At 35.5% G+C, this 25,668-nt stretch overlaps 1 protein-coding gene across 1 annotated transcript in view; it reads left to right on the top strand.

Moving 5' to 3' along the window:
• The window catches only part of RSF1 (remodeling and spacing factor 1), a 59,723-nt gene that overhangs the window by 7,274 nt on the left and 26,781 nt on the right, over nucleotides 1–25,668 (top strand). Inside the window, exons 2-6 of the mRNA XM_012651021.1 lie at nucleotides 257–411; nucleotides 11,720–13,488; nucleotides 15,560–15,766; nucleotides 21,499–21,603; nucleotides 22,848–22,927. Of these exons, the coding sequence (XP_012506475.1) occupies nucleotides 257–411; nucleotides 11,720–13,488; nucleotides 15,560–15,766; nucleotides 21,499–21,603; nucleotides 22,848–22,927 (2,316 nt within the window). The remainder of the gene's footprint in view (nucleotides 1–256; nucleotides 412–11,719; nucleotides 13,489–15,559; nucleotides 15,767–21,498; nucleotides 21,604–22,847; nucleotides 22,928–25,668) is intronic.

The following is a 25,668-nucleotide window of genomic DNA, read 5'->3' as shown; positions in this document are numbered from 1 at the left end:
GACCTTCATTGCCATTCTAATCAGTAGGGAAAATAATCTTAAGATTCCTCTTTGGAGAATAGTATATTTTAATATGTATTTTTCTTAATACTTACTTTTAAAATTCAAGATAAATTAGGGCTAGCTGTATCAGTGCTTTTGATGTTCTTAATGTATTTTTCTTTTTTTAAATTTTAATTTCTAATAGGTATTGTTCAGAAAATTCTTTAGAACAGGAGAAAGATTTTTATGCTGTCTTATTTTTTCCCTTGTTTAGAAATCGAAACGAGTTGGCTGAGACTCTTGCACTCCTGAAAGCACAAATTGATCCTGTACTATTGAAAAACTCTAGCCAACAAGACAACTCTTCCCGGGAAAGTCCCAGCTTAGAGGATGAGGAGACTAAAAAAGAGGAAGAAACACCTAAACAAGGTTTTTTTGTGTGTTTTGTTTTGCTTTGTTTTGTAATCTCCTCCATCTTCCACTCCTCTTCCCAGCTATGTAATTCTGAATTTCTATCTCAATTTGAAATAATTGGGAGCCTTCCTATAAAGGAGGTTGATTTTTCTTTTAAAGAAAAAAAGAGGCAGAAAACCATCAAATATGTTGCTCTTTTACATAGAACAGTTTAAAAATCTTAATCAAAAATGTTGAAGTTATCAAAACTTAATAGACATTTAGTAAATTTTTTTATTGTGACAAAGTGTACATAACATAAAATTGACCATTTTAACCTGTTTAAGCATTCAGTTGTGTGGCATGAAGTACATCCACATTGTTGTGCTGCAACCATCATCACCATCCATCCCCACAACTTTTTTCATCTTCCCCAGCTGAAACTCTGTACCTGTTAAACACTAACTCCTGATTTTCCCCTCTCCTCAACCTCTGGTATCTACTATTCTACTTTCTGTCTCCATGAATTTGACTACTCTAGGAACCTCATGTCAGAGGAATCATATAATATTTGTCCTTTTCTGATGGGCTTATTTCACTTAACATAATGTCTTCAAAATGCGTCAGAATTCTCTTCCTTTTTAATAATTTTAATTTCTGAATAATATTCCATTGTGTGTATATGCCACATTTTGTTTATCAAATCATCTATCAGTGGACACTTGAGTTGACTCCACCTTTTAGACATTGTAAATAATGCTACTATTGAAGATGGGTGTACAAATGACAAGTATCTCTTTGAGTCCCTACTTTCCCTTCTTTTAGGTATATATCCAGAAGTGGAAATGCTGCATCATGTGGTAATTGTGTGTTTAATTTTTTGAGGAACCGCCATACTGTTTTCCACAGCAGCTGCATCATTTTGTATTCCTACCAGCAATGCCTAAGGACTCCAATTTCTTTCCATCCTCACCAATACTTATTTTCTGGTTTTTTGATAATAGCCATCCTAATGAGTGTGAAATGGTATCTCATTGTAGTCCTTAGTCCCTGAGGACAAGTGATTTTTGAGCATCTTTTCAGGGTTTATTAGCCATTTGTATATCTTCTTTGGGAAAATGTTTATTCACGTCCTTTGTCCATTTTTAGTTGGGTTGTTTGGTTTTTTGTTACACTTTGCAAACTGTTTAGTCTATGATGATTATAATTATTAAACTTGATTTCTGACTTGAATTTTCTAGTTCGCTTAACTTGGCAGATCAAATCCTAACTTTCTAGGACAGAACTAAGTCCTAATCTCTCCAGAAGGAAAGAAACCACCTGAAATTTTGGCTAACATTTCTTAGTTAATATTTGATAACCTTTTAATGACAGTAGAAGGAATTTGCTTTCCTTGCCATGTTTTCTCCCTTTGCTTTTAGTTTGCCTCTAACTGTTTTGACTGAAACTTAAAAAACAATGTGTTCTTACTTTATTTGATGCTTTGAGGGAACCATAAAGCATCCCATATCTGCAAGCATTGCTTGAAAACAGGGAATTATGCCTTTCCATGTAGTATATAATAGTGTTCCTATGTATTAAGCATTGCTTAAAGCCAAAATCCTGATTATTGTCCTCTTTTTATCATTGTTTATATGATTTCAAATCTCTGTGGTGGCTTTATTTGTAAGCCAAATTTCTGATTTGAAAATTTCTATATGTTAAAATTAAATTAGTAGGCTACTACAGTAAAGTAATAATTTTAAAGTATTCTGAACTCCGTCTTGAATTTTCAGACTTTTAGTAGTATTACCTAAGGATGAGTTCTGGGTTTAGACTTAATATGATTTATTCATTTGGTCATTCAGTTTGGTCATTAGTTCATGTATTTGCTTATTCCCATATACAATTAAAATCAAAAGCAGAGAAAATGTGAATTGGAAACAAAGGTCAGGATAATAGAAGTTTAATAGGCAATTATTTCTATTCGGAGACCTTAAATTTGATACCGATCTTGAAGGGAGACTTACGGTATAGTTTAAAGTAGAAAGAAAAACAAAGCAAACTTTTTTCAGTAAAGTAAAGCTCTTCTTAATATTTAATGCTAAAATTTCTTTGTGGGACCTCATAGTAGTGGATGGGGGATTTCAATAATAACAGCACCTAACATTTATTGGGCACATCCTGTTTTCTTTGCAGTCTACCAAATGCTGCATATGGATTTTCATTTAACCCTCATAGCAACTCTTTGAGGTAACTACTATTATTATTTCAATTTTACAGATGAGGAAATTGGAACGTTTATAAACTTGCCCCTAGGTCATTTACATAATAAAGAGTCAGAGGCTAAATTTGAACCCTGATCCTTCTGAAGCCTGTGCTCTTCAACTAAAGTGATATATAGTAGTACTTCTTATACTTTAATATACTTGTTGTTCACCTGGGATCTTTTTAACATACAAAATGTTATGGAGTAGATATTGGCTGTTTGCTAACTGGCAAGTTTAACAAGGACCTAAGTGATGCTGATGCTGCTGGTCAGAGGACCACACTTTGAGTAACAAGGTTTATATGGGCAATATTCAACTAACTTCTGAAACAAATACATGAAAGGCTTTTATAGAACTGTTTCTGAAAACATTTCTCAATGAGTGCTGATGTTATAACTCTCAACACAACTAAGAGAAAATGATCTGTGGGGAAAAGTAGAGGAAGAGGAGCAGTATATTCAATTCTGTTTTTCTTCCTTCCCTGTTTAATAGGGCTTTTCTGCTTCTCTCACTGTAAGAACAAAATGTTTCTTATTCGTTTGTTCATTCATTAAACTAATATTTATTATATACCTTCTATGTGCTAAGCATGATTTTAGTCATGGAGTTCAGTAAGCAAAGCAGACTACATTCTTTGCTTTTGTAAAGCTTGCACTATAGTGAATAAAATAGTAACATTTACCGTGTGCCAATATTATTCTAAGTGTTTTACATATAGTAAGTCATACCATCTTCACAAAATTACCTGTTAGATAGTACTATATTATTATTTCCTTTTTTTCTAGGTGAGGCAAGTGAGACAAAGAATGATTTCAGTAACTTTCTCAAGGTCACACAGCCTGATAGTTGCAGACACGATATTCAAACCTGGGCTGTCTCCCTGTGCACATTTGATGCTGCACTTGCATATAATTTCAGCCCCCGGAACCCTATCTCTTACCCTGTCCTCTCAGATGTAGTCATTATAGTGTGCCCCATGGCAAGATCAAAGAAATATGATTCTAGTCTGTCATTTTTATTATTCTGAGATATAAACAAACATTGTCCTTGGGCTAGGTTGGAGGGGGCAGTGTGAAATGGGGAAGGAGTAGGTTGAAAGCTGGAAACAGTCCTGGGAATGTCTAACATATTTAGAGTGGTAAAGCAAAATGTGACAAAAGTTAAAAATTAAGTGTGGCTGGATATTTGGAAATCATACAGTAAGAAATTAAAATAAATAGGCACTAGAGAGAGAATAAACAGCCACTCTTATTCTTGTAGGTAAAATAGATTTTTCTTTAATCATTAATTAAATTGCTATGCCTGTATCTAACCTCAGTAACATAATTGTTTTGTTTATTTTTGTATAGGTGCCAAGGAGAAATATATTACCTATAAAAGTAGGCAAAAAATTTAAAAATAGCAGCAGGTGACCTAGAATATCCACCAACTACATAATTAAGTTGGCTTTGTTTCAAAGATAATTAGAACTGCCTTCTAAAAAAGTCTAAATTTCCTTGACTAGCATTCAGAATCTCACAATCTGACCTCTATCTCTCTTTCTAGTGTTAGCTCCTAATTCTTACATGAATATTGGTTCCAGATTATCTACATGCTTTTATATTTTCTCCATGTGTCTTCAGCATTCCTCTGCGTCTTTATGGTGTTCTCTCCCTCAAATGTCTCCCCAACCCCCATGAAAAGTCTGGTTATACTTGAAGAGCCATCTGAAATCCACCTTCTTGATCCCTTTCCTGAGCTCTTCCAGGACTTTATTTATACCATTTTTATTCTACTTACATTAGGGCCAGGCCTGAAGCTCTCAAATACTTGAATTGTTATTCTTTGACTATGGTAACTTTTCAAGTAAGTGTTAGGTATCATTTAAACCCTCTTATGGCTATTTAAGATCCAGTGTGTCAATTCAGGCGTATACTACCTAGAAGTTATTGTGCTTATAGAATGCTATGAAATTTAGTATATATATTTTCTCTATATATTAGACACTATATTCTAATTTAGAAGGGACCAAAAAGTTAAAAAAAACTTTTCTGGGAAAAAACTAAGTTGAGGGAAACTCAACTAACCTTTACTTTAGTTTTTTTTCTACTAATTGAGAAAAGACTGTCCTTTTATTAATGTTTTCAGTCATATACGTCTGTCCACACATAAGCAGACAAGGGAGTGTCATTTGAGAATTTCTTATAGAAAAAATTTACAGTTCTCAGACCTACTTTGGCACAAAAACTTGTTTATTTTGATTTGTACAGTGCTGCTTTGTTTAAAAAATCCAAAGATAAAATTCACCACTTTGAAGTGTACGGTTTAGTGGTTTTAGCACATTCACAGTGTTGTCAACCATAAGCACTACCTAATTCAGAACATTTCCGTCATCCCACAAAGAAACTCTGTACCCAGTTAGTAGTCACTCGCCATTTCTCCCTTCCTCTAGCACCTAGAAACCATTCTTCTACTTTCTGTCTCTGTGGATTTGCCTCTTTTGGACATTTCACATAAATAGAATCATATAATATGTGGTCTTCTATGTCTGGTTTCTTTCACTTAGCATAATGTTTTCAAGGTTCATCCATGTCGTAGCATGGATCAGTCCTTCATTCCTTTTATGGATAAATAATATTTCTTTGTATAGATATACCACATTTTGTTTATCCATTCATCACATGCTGGACATTTTGGTTGTTTCCACTTTTTGGTTATATGAATAATGCTGCTGTGAACATTCATGTACTAATTTTTGTGGGAACATATGTTTTCATATGTGTAATTTTTTAAAAATTTGAAGTTGCTGTGAACTTCTAAAATTGAAAATTAAAAGAGTTGACAACTATGGATCATCATTTCCACATGTCAAAAATGGGCTATAGTCTGGGTGTGGTGGCTCATACCTGTTATCCTAGCACGTCAGAAGGATGAGGCAGGAGGATCACTTGAAGCCAGGAGTTTGAGACCAGCCTGAGCAAGAGCGAGACTCCGTCTCTACAAAAAAGAGAAAAATTAGCTGGGTGTGGCGGCACAGGTCTGAAGTCCCAGCTACTTGGGAGGCTGAGGCAGGAGGATTCACTCTGGCCCAGGAGTTTGAAGTTGCAGTGAGCTATGATGACGGCACTGTACTCCAGTCCAGGAGACAGAGTAAGACCCTGTTTCAAAAAAAAAAAAAAAACAGTGGGATGGGGCATAGTTGAGTAATGGTTGCTCCTGCTTGGGTGGGATTTACACTCTATAGTTTACCATAGTCCTTTCTTGTGTCCCCCAATATTGAGATTAGTTTTGTGTGATTAGCCTTGTACTTACTTATATTTTGTTTACTTATAGTACGTTTAACATGAAAATAAAACATATTCATATCTTTGTCGGTGTTGAAAAATAAAGATAAAACAGTAATTCTTCATATGTCAAAAAAATCGGAGAGGAGCAGCTAATTGTGGAAGTGAAGAGTATCAGTATAGTCATGATAGGTAAAAAACTGGCAGATGATCCTCATTTGACCACTATTAACATGATATCTGATATAAAGCATGCAAAATAATATAACTTAATATCATGTATTAGTCTGCTCGGGCTGTCATAACAAAATACCACAAACAGGATGGCTTAAACAATAGAAATTTATTTTCTGATAGTTCTGGACCTAGAAGTAGCAGATTTGATTTTTGATGAGGGCTTTCTTCCTGGCTTGCAAATGGCTGCCTTCATGCAGTGTCCTCACATGGCCGCTTCTCTGTGTGTGCAGAAAGCAATCTGGTGTCTCTTTCTCTAATCTTACGAGAACACCATTCCTATCATTTCAGGGCCCTGTCCTTATGACTTCATTAAACCATAATGATCTCCCCAAAGACCCTGTGTCCAAATACAGTCGCATTGGGGATTAGAGCTTCCATTTGTAAATTTGTAGGGGACCCATTTCAGTCCATAACATGTAGTATTATGAAACTATACATTGTAAGAACTATGACAGTTACTGGAAAAAATACCTGATGAAGAAATTGGAAGGAGTAGGGGGAAGATTGAAATTTCAAGGAGATTTGTTTTCAAATGCTATGATGTACAGCTATATATTCTTTATTTTTACTTTTTTACTAACCCCAGTCAACCTAGCTTTTCCTTTTTTTCTTTTTTTCTTTTTCTTTTTTTTAACAGCTATGTATTCTTAAGAGAAAAATATTACATGTGTATCAAAACCTTTTTTTATGTTGAGTTTGAGTGCAGCAAAAAAGTATTTGTATCAAAGTGGAATGAGCATTTGCATATGTAAGTACAATTGGAAATACTCTTGCTCGTAATGAATAGATAATTTATAACAAATGAGATAAGATATTAAAACATTTTTTATATTTTCTGTTGTACCTGATGAAAGCACAGATATTAATGACATTCATAATGATTTCTTTATTTGTAATATTAATGAGGAATTTTAATATGACTGGAGATAATGTGGATATGGTTCCTTAATGAGCCCAACTTTAGGAAATGTTCTTTTTGTACTTTTAGGGAAAAGGTCTTAAATATAAATGTAGACAGGTCAGACTTACAAAATGTAACCTACATGTGATCCTCCTTTGGTCATTTTGAGCATAATATTCAATTAAAGCTTAAATTCAAGATGACATCATTTTGGAAAAAGATAACATTTGTAAAGATAAAAGAACTTGAGTCACTTTACTGTGTCATTATCTAGGGACTTTTTTTTATAAAAAAGTTAAAAGTAGAACGCAGCATAGTTACGGTAAACTTGTGAACTAGATAAGCTTTCAAAACTTGACCCATATTCAATGTTTTGCTTAGTGAATGAGTTACACAATACAGTATTTTCTGGTATGGTGTGATTTCATGATCTCCAGTGCCCATCAGGGTCTTCTTAGGTTCAGTTAAATATTCAGATTCACAAGACTGCTATAGATCACACTTGGTATCAATCTGCTGATACTGATCATAACTTGCTAGCAGGAGCAACATTTTAGTATTTAGGAGTAGTCCTTGCTACAGTTTGTATGGTCATCCAGAAGCTGTTTTCTCCCAGGTAACATTTAGGAGCAAGTGTGTGGGATTCACATTTGAGTGGGTATAGGAACCACTTTGTCTTAAAAGCCTCATGTTCCATAGAAGCCAGTATCTGTTATTTGACAACTCTATAGGTAGCAGTTCTAGGGTTCTCGCTGCATTCAGGAGAGCCCAATGTGTGACATCCTTATCCTATATTTATATCTTGTTCTCATTCCAGATTGGGGGATTTTAAAATTTTTTCAAATTATTTATTTCTTTTTTTAATTGACAAATATTATATATATTGATGGTGTACAACATGAAGTTTTGAAATATATGTATATACATACATCGTGTAATATCTAAATCAAGCTAATTAACATATGTATTGACTCACTTATTTTTTTGGGTGAGAACACTTAAAATCTACTCTCAGTAATTATCAGGTATACAGTACATTGTTATTAACTCTAGTCACCATGCTGTATTGTAGATCTCTTGAAATTATTCTTCCTATCTAACTGAAATTTTGCATCCTTTGACCAGCATCTCTCTGGTCTCCCCATATCCTCCTTCCCTGGTAACCACTATTCTACGCTCTGCTTCTATGAGTTCAACTCTTTTATGATTCCACATATAAATGAGATCATGGGCTATTTCTTTCAGTGCACATTGAAATTACTCAAAAAATACAGTTTTATTGCCTCCTTTTTCACATAACATTCTACCCTAAGAATTTTTCCGTGTCTTTAAAAATTCTTTAAAGAAGAAGTTTCCAGGTGTAAAGCAAGCACTCAATAAATATTTATTGAACAATTATTGAGTGGTTCTACCTAGTTTATACTAACACTCCAGGTGTATGAGCATAATTCTTTTCACCATATTTAGAAGCTTTGACCATTATCACTAAATAAAAACTTTGCTGATTGGTTTGATTGAAAATATCATTGCTTTTTGAGTTTTAATTTCTTTGATTACTACTAGAGTTTGAATATTTCAACCTCTCTGAATTGTTAGTTGACATCCATAGCTAATTTTGTTTTGGGATCTTTAGTTTTGTCTTATATTTTAAATGGTCTTTTAAGGATTTATTGATCCTTCTTCAATGCAGTTTACCTTAGTATCTGTTAAATGTGTCATGTCCTAGCCCAAATCTCACTTTGTAAGTTGGTGAGATATACTTCAAAGAATTTAAGTTAAATACTGTTTTGCAATCTATACAGTAATACTTTCTGTTAATAAAAACTACATAATAAAAGGTATTGATGTTATTTGTCAACATTTAGGGTAGAATTTGTTGCCATTTCAGTTTATTCAGTTTAATCATCAGATGTTTGAGTGTCTTATTGCCGGTGAATAATCTGTGATTCTGCCCCAGAGGAGTAGTTCATTAGATTAGTAGGACAGATAGATTTGTAAATAAATAATTTTAATTCTGAGTAATAAATGCTATTATAAAAGTCTGTAGAAAACAGTGTGCAAACACAAGAGAAGGAGCAGTTAATTCTTTATAGGGAAAGAATCAGATAAAACTATAAAATGGAGTAACATTTTAACTAGGCTTGAAGGATGTAAGATCTTGGCAATAATAATATGTCATAATATTACCAAACATTGAGTGCTTTGCCATATACCACTCTTCTGAAGGCCTTATATGTATTATTATATGTAATCATTATCAACCCAGGAGGTATAGCTATGTTAATCGTTTCACAAATTGGGAAAGTTGGAAAGTTAGAAAGAGTAAAAGGTAAAGAAGAATAGAAATTGCTTTCTAGGTAAAGTTAACAGAGTAAAACAAAAAAGTGATGACAGCTTTAGGAAACCCTGTATTTTCTGATGTGACTGAAGTTTGTGGTAAGAAGGGCCAAATAATTAATAACAGCTCCCAAGTCCTTTATAAAAGTGCTTCGCTTTTTAAAAAAATCCTCATAGCCCCTCCTTGAGGGGTAGCTATTTGTATTTTGGTTTTAGAGAGTTTAGAGTCTGAAGAGACTTAGAAAGATTCAAGAAATTTTCCCATGGTTGCACAAAGCTGGCCAGTGTGGAGGTGACATGAGAGCATTAAGGTTTCTCTGACTTTTGACCATCTTAATTTTTAATGAAATATTTCAAATAAAAAATAGTGTAAAACACTTGTATACCCAGCATTTTTTTGTTTGTTTGTTTGAGACAGGATCTTACTCTGTCACCCAGGCTGGAGTGCAGTGGCAAAATCATAGCTCACTACAACCTCAACCTCCTGGGCTCAAGCAGTCTTCCTGCTTCAGCCTCCTGAGTAGCTGGGACTGCAGGCGTGCGCCACTACACCTGGCTAATTTTTTTTCTTTTTTTTGAGACAGAGTCTCACTCTTTTGCCCGGGCTAGAGTGAGTGCCGTGGCGTCAGCCTAGCTCACAGCAACCTCACACTCCTGGGCTCAAGCGATCCTCCTGCCTCAGCCTCCCGAGTAGCTGGGACTATGGGCATGTGCCACCATGCCTGGCTAATTTTTTCTATATATTTTTAGTTGTCCAATTAATTTCTTTCTATTTTTAGTAGAGACGGGGTCTTGCTCTTGCTCAGGCTGGTTTCGAACTCCTGAGCTCAAACAATCCGCCCGCCTCGGCCTCCCAGAGAGCTAGGATTACAGGTGTGAGCCACCGCGCCCGGCCCTGGCTAATTTTTAATATTAACTTGTGTTCAGTAAATACTTAGTATTAAGTGGAAGTTATTTTTAAAGATAGTAATCTGTATTTTAACTGTTAACGAGGATGTTCATTTAATTAGATTGCCTGATATTCTAACCAATCTCAAAATAAATGAGAATTTATTAAACCTGTTTATCAGTGGGAAAAGGAAGACATGCAAATTCGATAATCACTGTCATCTCTTTAAATATTTAGCAGCATACCTTATAGCACTAACAATGTAAAGAAGAAAGAATAATACTGATTAGAGTTACTTTAATCTCAGACTCTGAATGGTTCTGAATATCGAATTTTCATTTTAAAAAACATGCCCCACTTCATCTCCTCATTCAATCCATCCCATTTATATTCCTATGAAATATGTCAAAACTCTGGTTTATAGACTTGACAAGAATATGTTCAAAATTTTAGAAAAAAATTCATATCCTGGTGAAACTGTGCTTAGAATTAAGGTTTTTCAGTAGCAAGGATAAGGTTGAAGGGGTGAAAAATGTAGGTAAAATTAGTAGTTAATGAACTTTGAAAAGAGAATCTAAGCACAAATGCAATCTCTGTAATCCCATTCAGATTATGCTATTTACTGAATATGGCTTATGTTTAAATCTGCACTAATATTAGGTACTCCATAAAAGTTGCAGATATATAGCCAATATTATAAAAAGAGGAATGGACACATTAAATAGTTTCTTTGTATAATATTAACTTATAAAATGTTCAGTAATGGCATTTGATAAAGTACATTGTAATGTAAGCACATTGAGGAATGTTATGTAATTATTAAATTTAATTTTTATAAAGGGCATTTAACATCATAAGAAAGTGCTAATGTTTCAGTGAAAAAATTGAGACAACATGATCCCAGTTTGGTGAAAAATACATAAGACCAGAAGGAAGTAGCCTAAAATATTACTCATGATTGCCTCTGGTTGATAGGATTGTAGGCTTTTTTTCTCTTTCTATTTTTTGTTTTCCCACTGCCATGCTCATGTTAATCTCAGTGAAATCAAGTGCTCAATGACTTGCAAAGGAGAATAGTTGTTAGTTTATAAAACAAATGTGGTCTTTTGGAAATGTTTTATGTAGTATTTCATAATTTCATATGTATCAATTTCATATTTTCGAGCTATCTCTTGAGTTTGAATAAATTGAGCTGTATAAATATTTGCATTCCTTTGAGAACACTGAAGCTAAGAGTAAAACGGAGAAACCCAAGTCTTGCTAAATAACAGTTTTTTAATACTAGAAGTTATACTTCGAAGTTTTATAATTTTCTTCATTGTCAGATTTTATTTTTTATTACCAAATATTCAATGACAATAGCTACCTCTTTTTAGATAGAAACTTCAAATGGAAATACATATGAAGTTTTATATTTTATAGCCTTGAAAGCTTCTATTCATGTAATTAAAGTTTTTCTGATTTTTAGAGGAACAGAAGGAAAATGAAAAGATGAAAGGTGAAGAGCAACCAATAGATTCAGAAAATCATTCTACAGCCAATGTTCTAGAAGAGACTACTGTGAAAACAGAAAAAGAAGATGAAAAAGAGCTTGTGAAACTGCCAGTCATAGTGAAGCTAGACAAACCTTTACCAGAAAGTGAGGAAAAAAAGATTATCAAAGAAGAAAGTGATTCTTTCAAGGAGAATGTGAAACCCATTAAAATCGAAGTGAAGGAATGCAGAACGGAGCCTAAAGATACCAAGGGTGGAATGGAAAAGCTAGTGGCACAGGAAGCTGAGAGGCTAGAATTTGGTGGCAATGTTAAATCTTCTCAAGAAATTACTGAGAAATCTACTGAAGAAACTGAGAAACTTAAAAATGACCAGCAGGCCAAGATACCACTAAAAAAACGAGAAATTAAACTGAGTGATGATTTTGACAGTCCAGTCAAAGGACCTTTGTGTAAATCAGTTACTCCAACAAAAGAGTTTTTGAAAGATGAAATAAAACAAGAGGAAGAGACTTGTAAAAGGATCTCGACAATCACTACTTTGGGTCATGAAGGAAAACAACTAGTAAATGGAGAAGTTAGTGATGAAAAAGTAACTCCAAATTTTAAGACAGAACAAATAGAGACAAGGTTTTATGATACAAAGGAAAATAGCTATATTCCTTCTAAAGACAGAAATGTCATCATGGAGGGAAATGGAGAAGAGTCCTTAAATTCTGTCATAATGAGTGTGAAAATAGGTGAGCTTGAGAAAGAAGCTGTCCCTTTAGGGAAAGATGTAGATAGTTCAATATCAATCTTGGAGACTCAGAGTCAAAAAGGGCAGGTAGAGGAACCTGGTCCTCCAGAAATGGAAACCTCTCTTGAGCCTTCTGAAACGGCAAAGGATGTCTCTTTAAAAACTGCTTTGTCTACCACTGAGTCCTATACCATGAAAGTTGAAGAGAAGTCTCCCAAAAGTAAGAAGGATAAGCGCCCACCAATCCTAGAATGTCTTGAAAAGTTAGAGAAGCCCAAAAAGACATTTCTTGATAAGGACATACAAAGATTGAGTCCAATACCAGAAGAAGTTCCAAAGAGTACTCTAGAATCAGAAAAACCTGGCTCTCCTGAGGTAGCTGAAACTTCTCCACCATCTAGTATGACTGACCACTGTGAGAAAGTAGCCTCAGAAAAAGAAGTGGTAGAACTGGTAGGTTCTGTTGAAGGTCAGCCTGTGAAAAATGTCAACCCAGAAATTCTACAAGAGGATTGTGAGCCCATGAAGATAGAAATGGATAATCTGGACAATGCCAAGACCTCTGGCATAGAGGATCCTTCTGAGACAAAGGGTTCTATGCAAAAAAGCAAATTTAAATATAAGTTGATTCCTGAAGAAGAAACGACTGCATCAGAAAATACAGAGATAACTTCTGAAAGGCAGAAAGAGGGCATCAAATTAACAATTAGGATATCCAGTCGGAAAAAGAAGCCAGAGTCTCCCCCCAAAATTCTGGAACCAGAAAGCAAACCAGAGAATTCAGAAAAGGAAGAAGAGAAAACAAATGTGGGTCGTACTTTAAGGAGGTCTCCGAGAATATCTAGACCCACAGCAAAAGTGGCCGAGATCAGAGATCAGAAAGCTGATAAAAAAAAGGGGGAAGGAGAAGATGAAGCGGAAGAAGAGTCAACAGCTTTGCAAAAGACTGACAAAAAAGAAATTATGAAAAAATCGGAGAAGGATACAAATCCTAAAGTAAGCAAGGTAAAACTTCTACTCTGAGTTTTCATTTTTAATTAAAAATATTTATCTCTTAAGTATTTATAGCTTTTTGCTTTTGGCTAAAACTTAGTCATCAAACACAACTGAAAAAAAAAAATGTATCTTTGTTCCTACATCTGGGATACCTTTTCTCAGGAGGTATTTCCATGTATTAAATTTCACACTGTATAATCTTATCTTAACCTTTTTTTTTTATTACAGGCAGTATAGGAATATATTCTCTTTGTAAACTATTGAAGTAATACCCAACCTGTAGAATTATAAAATGAAAATTCTTCATAGCTACTATTAATAGTTTGGAGTACATCGTTCCAATCTTTTTTCCATGCATTCATGTGTATATTTATAAACATTCACCTACTCATTTAAAAAATAAATTGCATCATTGGATCAAATATGTTCTTTTTTTCTTTGAATTTTTCACTTAACAGTGTGTCTCTGAACTCTTTCTATGTCAGTAGATGTAGTTTACCTTTTGTTTATTAACGGCCACACAGTATTCCATAGTGTGGATGTACCTCAGTTTATTTAACCACTCCCTTATTGATTGACATTTAGGTTGTTTCCAATTTTTCACTATTACAGGCAATGCCGCATTGAAGATTCTTTCAGACATGAGTGAGTATTTCTTTAGAATAGACTCCTCGAATTGGAATTGCTGGGTCAAGGGGTATGTGTATTTTAAGTTTTAATAGCTATTGCCACATTGCCCTCCTAAAAAGCCCCATTAATATACTATCTTACTGGTGTATGAGAGTGTCTGTTTCCCCATTTTAACCATTAGTCTTAAAAGCCAGAATCCTCTTTTCTATGGCCCTCTTATTTTAAGCAAATCTTTTATTTTATAAGTCTTTTGGCTAGACTATGGGAGTTTGTTATGATTAAAAGTGCCACTTATGTTTTTATTTTCAGTGATTAGATTATTCTTCATTGTAAGTGATCTTGTGTTCCCTAAAATACTGAATTTTTCATTCTTTAAAAAAAAGCTTCCTCTTTAGGCCGGGCGCGGTGGCTCACGCCTGTAATCCTAGCACTCTGGGAGGCCGAGGCGGGCGGATCGTTCTGAGCTCAGGAGTTCAAGACCAGCCTGAGCAAGAGTGAGACCCCGTCTCTACCAAAAAATGGAAAGAAATTAATTGGACAGCTAAAAATATATGTAGAAAAAATTAGCCGGGCATGGTGGCGCGTGCCTGTGGTCCCAGCTACTCGGGAGGCTGAGACAGTAGGATCGCTTGAGCCCAGGAGTTTGAGGGTGCTGTGAGCTAGGCTGACGCCACGGCACTCGCCCCAGGCAAGAGAGTGAGACTCTGTCTCCAAAAAAAAAAAGCTTCCTCTTTTATTAGAATTACTGTTCTTTGCTAGAGATCTATAGTGGAGGAACGAACTAAAATATGACTTAAAAGAGTACAAAACTAGGCAATAAAAAACTTAATTGCATTGTAAACTTATTCTCTGAATAATATATTTTTTTCTTTGTCAGGATTTTTTACAAGGAGTTCTAACTAGTTAAAATTTTTAAATTCATCTCTAATACAAGGTTTAAAATCTTATATAACAATATGTGAGAATGTAGTCATCATTCTATTATAGAGTATTTAAAATATACATGGCCTTTGACCCAGAATCCTCTCCGAGGAATTTATCCTAACTCCAGAGACGTGCGTAAAAATTTATACTTATAAGGATAACAGTACATTGTTGATGAAAGTGAAAAAATGAGAAACAACTACCTAAATGTCTAGTAGGGGATTAGATAAATACAGCTATGTGATGGCATTTATAGTGATATAAGAAGAATATTTTTTGACAAGGAAAAATATAAGATAAAATGTTCATTATGATTCCATTTTTTTAGAAAGGCAAAAATATAGAAAAAATAATAGAAATATATACCAAAATTTAATAGTATGTACATCTGGTGATGAGGATACAATAATTTTCATTTTTTCTTTGTATATTGACTTAATATTCTACAATGGACATGTAATCAGGTTTTTTTTTTTAAATACATTCTTATTATTTTACAATAGCCCAATTTTTTATTTTATGCAAGGTAAAACCCAAAGGCAAAGTTCGATGGACTGGTTCTCGAACACGTGGCAGGTGGAAATATTCCAGCAATGATGAAAGTGAAGGGTCTGACAGTGAAAAATCATCTGCAGCTTCAGAAGAAGAAGAGGAAAAGGAAAGTGAAGAAGCCATCTTAGCAGATGATGATGAACCATGCAAAAAATGTGGCCTTCCAAACCATCCTGAACTAGTATGTACCTGATGCAAATGAACAATATTCATATTGTGGGTATGCTGTGGTTTCTCAGAGCAGCCTAACTCTTCTGGGTTTGATCATGATTTGAATTTTTAATGATAGAGAGCTTGTGTGCTACAAAGTAACCTTTATTTTTATTTCTCAAATAATCCAATCCTAGGAAGGCCATAATGAAAATCCTGCTTTCATTCTACCTGGCTTATATATTGATATTTTCTCTACTTAATAAGGATGTACCCCAATCTCATCTCAAAAATGGATGAACTTATGCAAGTACTTCTATTGTGTTGTTTTTCTTTAATTGTTTTCTTCTTTTCTTTTAAATTACTTTATAATGGTATTTCTGCTGGATGTAGTAGTCCTAGCACCTCAGAAGGCTGAGACAGAAGGATCCCCTGAGCCCAGGAGTTCAAGTCTAGTCTGGGCAATATAGTGAGAGTTTGTCTTAATAGATAAATAAATTACTAAATAAGTAAATTACTTACTTTATAATGGTATTTCTGAAGTGCCAGCTTTAAGTAAATTAGGCCTGAAGGCCTTATTGCCTTCCTATAAAAACATATAAATCAAATAGTAACCTAGTAGGTCTTCGAAATTTTTTAAATGAGCAGTTTTAAAAAAAATTTTAAGAGAATAAATTATAGGCCAGATATAGTCAGAAGAATAGTACCAGGTTTATATGGAGCTTCCCTATCCAGGAATTAGGTTCTTCAAAGATGGCCTAAATCTGGAGAAATAGTTCTTTTCTTAATCTGTGTATATCATTTTTAGTTCATAAGTGACTCTGTTGAGGAAACAGTCTTGTTATAGCTAATTCTATGCAATTATGTAGTTCTTTTGAATGGATTTTACTTTAAAGGCAAGCTCTAACTATTAAGTAGAAAGAAATGTAAAGAAGATGGTTCCACATGGGCAGAATTTTGTAGAGCAGAAATGTTTTGAAATCCTCTAAAATTTGGAAAGTTCGTAAGAAGTAGTTCTCCAGGCCCTTTTTTCATTTAATTTTTTTTTTTTTAAGAAAGCACTGTGATTTGACGGGGCCAGCATGTGGCAGACAGATCCTGTTGCCACCACTTACCAGCCACTATTTTTTCTGTATCTTGACCTCTTCATTGTAAAATGGGGCTCATACCACATATTTCTGAGGGGTGTTTTTAACAACTCATGTAAAGTTCCTTAGCACAGTCTGTGATATATATTATGTGCTAGGTTAAAGTTAATTCTATTTTATGTATACTTTTCTGTATTACTGTTAAAGTCATATCTGAAAACTAAATTCATTATTGAGGTTTATCATATACAGTAGTTTCTGAGGGCTCAAGTAAAAGATAGAACTGGAGAATGACTTTAGCTCTGAGAAGAATAGGTATTGAAATTATGCTGAGAAGATCATTCTAAACATTTTATTATCATCAAGGCTATGATAGTTAGGTCAAAATTTTTGTGCAGAGAAAGGGCAAGAGAAGATATGAGATAGTATTCTTTTCTGCTCTCTAAACCAAGAAAAAAGCAACACTTGTGTTCTCTCCCTACCATTTCCTAATGTCCCTTTAAACTAAAAGAGTGCATTTTAACTAAGGGAACAATAGCTGTCAGTGACAAGAGTCTGTGAGGAATGAGAATAAAATGGGGGTGAGCAGAAATTATATCAAGGAGGTGAAAGTTTTACAGCACGCACAGGATTTTTATTTATTTGACTGTTTTATTAAGTACTTGGAAAATCTCATTGCTGCTTTCTGTGCCAAAGAGAATGACATTGGAAACTGAAAATCCCCAGGGTGGGGGATTTCTTATGCTCAAATCAAAATATCAAGCAACTATTATATGTTAAGTGGTAGGAATATGATGCTGAGCTAGAAAGACATGGTCCTTGTCTTCCTTTGAGCTTATACCAGAAAAGCAGTAAATTCATAAATCAATATAGAACTCTAAGGGATTTCTCATATGCTTTAGTCAAAATAAATGGATCATTACTTGAGACTTGGAAATCTTATATGGAAGTATTTATTTAGTGAGTTTGTTCGTTTGCACCCTAGGTAGGTGGTATCATCGTAGCTCAGTACAAGCTCAAACTCCTAGACTCAAGCAACCCTCTTGCCTCCGCCTCCCGAGTAGCTGGGACTACAGGCTCATGCCACCATGCCCGGCTAATTTTTGTATTTTTAGTAGAAACGGGGTCTCACTCTTGCTCAGGCTGGTCTTGAACTCCTGGGCTCAAACAGTCCTCCTGCCTTGGCCTCCCAGAGTGCTAGGATTATAGGCGTGAGCCACCATGGCCAGCCTGTTTAGTAAGATTTTACCTTTCATAATTTTTTTGTAGAAACAAGGTCTTACTAAAATATATTGTCCAGGCTGGTCTTGAATTCCTGGGCTGAGCTCTAGTGAACCTCCTGCCTTGGCCTCCCAAAGTGCTGGGATTATAGGCGTGAGCCACTGCAGCTGGCCCATGATTTTACCTTTATTGCAGAGTAGAGACAATCTTCATTTTAGAAATAACTTAAATTCTAAAAGTTAACTTGGAATTTTGTTATTTGAAATTTAGATTATGTTTTACCATAAAATAAGATGATAAATGGAATTAAGTACCCAGGTTAACCCACATATGGCTGTGTAATGAATCATATAACTGGAGTATAATACTAAAATAACTTAGTACTGAATCCTGGGTATTGGGAGCAAGGGGTGGTACATTATATGGAGAAGGGGAAAAGTAGTTTTCTACTTTTAACTGTGCACCTCCTCCACCCCCACCTCCCCAGAGGTTAGAATTTCAGAAACTTCGTGTATACTAGGGTTGAGCAAATAAAGCGTAAATAATAGGAGCCAGGGTCCTTACTGTCAGCAAAGCCAAAGGCTAGAATGAACCCTGTTATGCTGGATTAGAACTGGAGATACTAGTGTGAAATCATGCTTATTTTAATATAGGTACAAAAATACAGATATTAATATATATGTGTGTGTGTGTGTGTGTGTGTGTGTGTATATATATATTTCTTAGCTCTGCCCTTTGAGAGAGCTTAAAGTAGTGATCTCCAGTAGCAACGAGCACTCAGAACATCCAGATCTTAGTTTCTGAATACCATTCTCCAACAAAGGATCTAAGGCTTCTTGGAAAATGGCTGATTCCAAGGCTTGGACGGGTAAAATAGAAAATGTGTCTGGAGCATCAGTAGTCCTAGAAAGTAAGGAAGTACTTGAATAAAAAAGAGGATGCAGACTGGGCACAGTGGCTCATGCCTGTAGCCCCAGCTACTTGGGAGGCTGAGCAGGGAGGATCACTTGAGCCCAAGAGTTGGAGGTTGCAGTGACCTGTGGTTGCACTGCTGCACTCCAGCCTGGGCTACCGAGCAAGCGACCTGTCTCACAAAAAAAAAAAAAAAAGGATGCAGGCAAGTCCTAAGGACATATAGGAACCAACCTGGAAAGAGCTTCCATTGTGTCCATGGCTGGAACAATTCCAACAACAAATTATATAATGATAGTTTGGGATTATAACCCAAATAATAAATATTAATTGATATTGACATAAATAAAAAATTGAATAAGTAAATAAATAAATGGGGAGAAAGGGACATATTTTCTTTACAGAATTCCAGATAACAAATGTGGAAGGCATGAAGGAAATGGAAATCACTATCAGAACACCACAGTAATAATTGTTGCAAGCAAGATCCCCAGTGAGTCATGAAACTAGTGGGCAAAACTTTAAGGAAAGAAAGGATATTTGCATAGCTTCAATGTATCTCCCGCCAAAAGATTTATTAATTTATTGATCACTGTAGTGATTTTAATTTATATCCACAAATACTTCAATACTCCTACCTCTAGAAAACTTAATTCCCCTCCCCTTGAGTGTTTGCTAGACTTATCATGAGAGTAGAGTATGGAAAGTAAAAAGTAGTAACTTTACAGTGGAAAGAACCAACAGATACTACTTTAACCAAGTGATCAAAGTTAATATCAGCAGTAATAAGTCATGTTGATCTTATGTACCCCCGATAGGATGTGATGAGCAGGGCACTTCACCGTTCTCCAAAACCCATAACCCTAGTCTAGTCATTGGAACATATCAAATAAACTCCAATTCAGGGACAATCTGAATTGGTCTACAAAAAATATCTGACTAATATTCCTCCACTGTCAGTCATAGAAAACAAAGACCGACCTAGAAACTGTTAATAGATCGGAGGAGACGAGCAAGACATGACCAAATGCAATGGGATATCCTGGATTCAGAATCAGAAAAAGGACATTAGTGGAATAACTTGTGAAATCTGAATAAAGTCTGTTGTTTAGTTAATAATATATTACTGTTAATTTCTTAATTTTGATAAATGTACCATGGTTATCTAAGATATAAACATTGGTGAAAGCTGGGTGACGTTGCTGTCTTTGCAACTCTTCTGTAAGTCTAAAATTATTTAAAAATAAAAAGTTTCTTTAAGTTAAACATTCATGAGTATATTATGTTAAGTTTTAGATATTTGGTCATTTTAAACTCAAATAGCAATAAAATAACTCTAAGACTAATTGATGTTATTAACCTTTATATTTGAAAATGATGGTCCTCAATCTAATTGCATTCCTTTTCTATACCTCATTCCCTTCCTTATTTGAATTTACATGATAGAAAGAACCGTGAGTGTTTCTTATAGCTAGGTAATTGAAATGCTATTTAAAATAGATATTTTCTGTGTTTAAAATTCTGTGTGTGGTAGGGTAGTTTATGATACTTGAGCTTTAAAACTTTGTCATAAAGAATATGTTGGTAGGGGCCAGGCGCGGTGGCTCACGCCTGTAATCCTAGCTCTCTGGGAGGCCGAGGCGGGAGGATTGTTTGAGCTCAGGAGTTCGAAACCAGCCTGAGCAAGAGCGAGACCCCGTCTCTACTAAAATTAGAAAGAAATTAATTGGACAACTAAAAATATATAGAAAAAATTAGCCGGGCATGGTGGCGCATGCCTGTAGTCCTAGCTACTTGGGAGGCTGAGGCAGGAGGATCGCTTGAGCCCAGGAGTTGGAGGTTGCTGTGAGCTAGGATGACGCCATGGCACTCTAGCCCGGGCAACACAGTGAGACTGTCTCAAAAAAAAAAAAAAGAATATGTTGGTAGGCCGGTGTGCTCTCTCACGCCTGTAATCCTACCACTCTGGGAGGCTGAGGCAGGAGGATCATTTGAGCTCAGGAGTTCAAGATCAGCCTCAGCAAGAGCGAGACTCAGTCTCTACTAAAAATAGAAAGAAATTAGCCAGACAACTAAAAATAGAAAAAAAAAAAAAGCCAGGCGTGGTGGTACATGCCTGTAGTCCCAGCTTCTTGGGAGTATGAGACAGGAGTATTGCTTGAGCCCAGGAGTTTGAGGTTTCTGTGAGCTAGGCTGATGCCATGGCACTCTAGCCTGGGCAACAGAGCTGAAACTCTGTCTCAAAAAAAAAAAAAAAAAAAAATACGTTGTTATAGCATTTATGGCTATACACCACAGGTCAGGAAGGACTTGTTATTTTTCACTAAATTTTATAGCTTGACCTTTTTTTAGCTTTTGAAAAACTTTTTAAATATTGGCATGTCACATCCCTAATTGTGAAGCTTTTTTTTTATTAGCTTTATGCAAATAGAGTCCTTTGCTGTATAGTAATAAGAAATATTGACATATTGAGATGTCTTTAACATTAAGAGTCATTGAATTTTAGTTGTAGTTAGGTTGACATTAATGTGGTTTATTTCAGATTCTTCTGTGTGATTCTTGTGACAGTGGATACCACACTGCCTGCCTTCGCCCTCCTCTGATGATCATCCCCGATGGAGAATGGTTCTGCCCCCCTTGCCAGCATGTATGACCCAGCCCACCTCTGTTTTTTCAATCCTTGATTTTGTATTCAAATTAACATTACTTTTTAATAGCCACTGAATATCTTCATTCTTCAAAGCAATTTGTAAATAGTGCTGACCTCTGTTTAGATTTCTATCTTTTATAAATATCTTGTAGGTTTTCCTTTTGTTTTTTTCCAAAGCAATTCTCCTAAGCCCTCTAATTTTTGTAAAATTATAATCTATTTTTCCCCAAATTTGTTATAAGCACCAAGAGTGCCAAATTTAGATATACAGATGGGAAGAAATACGTTTCTTCCTGTTGCTTATCTCTTTGTTTCATCCTCTTTTTTCATTTCTACCTAACTTCTTTTTGTCAGTAATTTTATAGATGGTGTTATCAAGGTTAGGGGAAACATGTATTCTCTTTCTCTTCTATCTTAATTCAGGCAAAATTTCCTTTGAAAGGTGAAGAACAGGATATTTCTGTATTATTTCTGTATTCTGTATTACTGCAACCATTCAGTACTTTGATCTTACAAACCCAGTCTCATTTTGCCTTAAAAATGATGGGCTAAGCTGGGCGTGGTGCCATGTACCTATAATCCTAGCTACTCAGGAGGCTGAGGCTGGAGGATCTGTTAAGGCCAGGAGTTTAAAACCAGCCTAGGCAACATAGTGAGACCCCCGTCTCTAAAAAATTAAAAAAAAAATAATAGTGTTTTTAAATGATGGGCTATATGTATTTCTCACTCAAGTGAATGTCTGTAGCTTAGCATAGCTTTATCAGTTACAATTTTTCAGGTCTGTTTTGACCTAGTAACCATGTGGCATTGTTGTGTACATTTTTCCCCAAATGTCTATTTAAAAAAAAAAAAAAATAGTTCTTGGCATCATTATATTTTATTTTACATATAACTTTCTCCCTTAAAAATGTCTTGATATCTTTTTTTAAAATTATAATCATGCTTATGTATATATGTTGAATCAAATGCTATTGCCAGCAGGACAGGCACAGAATGTGTTTTTTTGGCAAAGCTGTAAGTTTCTTTAATATGTGCTTTGTTTCAAAGATACTGTGCTCATCATCTGTTTAATGGATGGTGAGGCACCTTTTTATTTAATTAAACACAGAAAAGCTTCATTGTTCACTTATTGTGTGGCCCCTTATCAGCTCTCAGAGCACAGTTTCCATGAGTTTAACATGCATATGATAAATGATTGTGGGAAGGTGTTAAAATGACACTCATCTATTTTGCTTCTTCAGAAATTGCTCTGTGAAAAATTAGAGGAACAATTGCAGGATTTGGATGTTGCCTTAAAGAAAAAAGAACGTGCTGAACGAAGGTATTTTTACGTGTGTGTTAATGTTTTGCTTGGGAATATGATAGCAGAATTGTTTTGTATTATAATATAGATGAGTGCACCCATCTAAAGCAGGGATTGGCAAACTGGCCTATGGGCCAAAATCCAGCCTGCTTTTCGTTTTTATAGTGCCTGTTGACTAAGAATGTTTTTTATGTTTTTAAATGGTTGGTGGGGGGGAAAGTCGCAACTAGCATCGTATCTCATGACATGTGAAAATTATGTGATATTCACATTTCATTCTCCATAAATAAAATTTTATTGGCACAGCCTTTGTCATATGTTTATGTATTGTCTTTGGCTGCTTTTGTTCTACAACAGTAGAGTGGAGTAGTTGTAACAGAAACCTTGTGACCTGCCAAGCTTGAAATATATATTATCTGTCCTTTTACAGGAAAAGTCTGCCAACCTTTGATCTGTCAGAACCTTTTCTGAATAAATGTTGGCTCAAGTATTGTGGAGGATATGTACCTAATTAAGTATTGTAGAGAATAATAAGAAAACTGTAAGAACTGGTCTATGATTCAGTCAGTTATTGATGTCATCTCTTTGGATGGACAGAATTAACACTAGTGAAATAGACTATTTAAATGCTGAATTGTGTTCTACTGGCTGTGAGAGATGCCTCACTTTTCAATATGCCTTTGCATTGTGGTCTAAAGCAGTTGGAGAAGACTTCTTTGAAGATGTAAGACTGAACTTGAGCCTAATCTTTAAAATGTTGCTCAGAATCAAGACAGTAAACTTATATTTATTGGTATCTTCCTTGATTAATCTATTTCTAAACATTCATTTGCACCTACTGTGTACCAAACTGAAGAGAAAAGGTGAGTAAGACAAAGCACTTGCTTACATGGAACTCTCATTTTTTCTGAGAATACAGATATATGAACCAGTGGTGTGATAAAATAGAAAAGTCAAGGTATATTAAAAACAATACGAGGCGGGTCGCGGTGGCTCACACCTATAATCCTAGCACTCTGGGAGGCCAAGGCAGGAGGATCACTCAAGGTCAGGAGTTCAAGATCAGCCTGAGTAAGAGTGAGACCCCGTCTCTACTGAAAATAGAAAGAAATTAGCCGGACAACTAAAAATATGTAGAAAAAGTTAGCCTGGCATGGTGGCGCATGCCTGTAGTCCCAGCTACTCGGGAGGCTGAGGCAGAAGGATTGCTTGAGGCCAGGAGTTTGAGGTTGCTGTGAGCTAGGCTGATGCCATGGCACTCTAGCCCAGGCAACACTGTGAGACTCCGTCTCAAAAAAAAAAAAAGCAATACGAGAATATTGTGGAGGAGCATTTTAGTTCTCACAGAAGTTGGGGTTATCAGGGAAGGCCTTGGAAGATAAATTGGGATTATATACATGAACACACAGAGAAAGGATATTTCAGACAATGAGCACAAACATGAGCAAAGGCAAAGTGTAAAAACGAGAGTAGGAGTGTGGTAGAGATATACCTCTAAAAAAGCAGAGCGAGTCCAAGTTGTAAATTGCTTTCCAGGCTAGGGAATTTGACTTATTCTCTGTAGGCAGTGGGGGGAACCACCAAAGAAGAAATGTATAATTAGATCTTTATTTCAGAAAAATTTTCTGGTAATAAAAGAAGGAATTAGAGTTGGGGCTATTATAGTAGCAAGTCTATGAGAGCATATAAGGCCTGAATTAAGGTAATCATTGTGATAATAAGGTGGATGTTTTGGAGAGAATTTTCAGAGGATTAATCTGTAGGACTTGATGCCTACTTGTACACTAGGACGGTATGAGAAAATCTAGGCAGTGTCTCCTGCTTTGTCTTATACCTTCATTTGCTTCTACTTTGACTTTTATTCTCTGTCTCATAGCCTGTTCCCCAAAATTTACCTTGCCTTAAGGCAGTGAATGAGCTTATTCCATAATCCAGCAGTCCCCAACCTTTTTGGCACCACAGACCAGTTTCACAGAAGACAGTTTTTCCACAAACCTGGGGAGTGCGAGTGGGGGGATCGTTTCAGGATGATGGAAGCATATTACATTTATTGTGCACTTTATTTCTGTTATTATTACATTGTCACTTGCCACTCACTGATAGGGTTTTGATATGAGTCTGCAAACAACTGATCTATTATGGTCTCTGTGCAATCAAACCTCTCTGCTAATGTGTGTTTGCAGTTGCTCCCAGACACTAGCATCACTGCCTCAGCTCCACCTTAGATCATCAGGCATTAGATTCTCATAAAGAATGCGCAACCTAGATCCTCGCATGCACAGTTTACAGTAGGGTTCGTGCTCCTATGAGAATCTAATGCTGCTGCTGATCCGACAGCAAGCGGAGCCCAGGCAGTGATGCAAGGGATATGGGAAGCAGCTGTAAATACAGAGGAAGCTTTGCTGGCTTATCTATTGCTCACCTCCTGCTGTGAGGCATAGTTCCTAATAGGCCTTGGACCAGGGGTTGGGGACCGCAGCCATAGTCCACTTTACCTCGTGCAAAGGTGGACCTTAAAAATGGATTAACCCTCCAGGACCTGGGCTTTGGTTTGGTTTGGTTTTTACTACTCAGTTTGAGCTCTCTGGCTTATAATGGATGCTACTTAGTTTAAATGCCAGTTAGTTTATAATGTTGACTAGAAAATAAAATTACTTAGTTTTTAAAAATCAATTGTCTAAATATCTTTGAATTTAGAAACACTGGATTCTTTCTTTCATTTTTTTTTTTTTTTTTTTTTTGAGACAGAGTCTCACTGT

Source organism: Propithecus coquereli, unplaced genomic scaffold (genome assembly GCF_000956105.1).
Source record: "Propithecus coquereli isolate 6110/MARCELLA unplaced genomic scaffold, Pcoq_1.0 Scaffold344, whole genome shotgun sequence".
NCBI lineage: Eukaryota > Metazoa > Chordata > Mammalia > Primates > Indriidae > Propithecus > Propithecus coquereli.
This window is presented reverse-complemented; position numbering and strand designations above follow the sequence as displayed.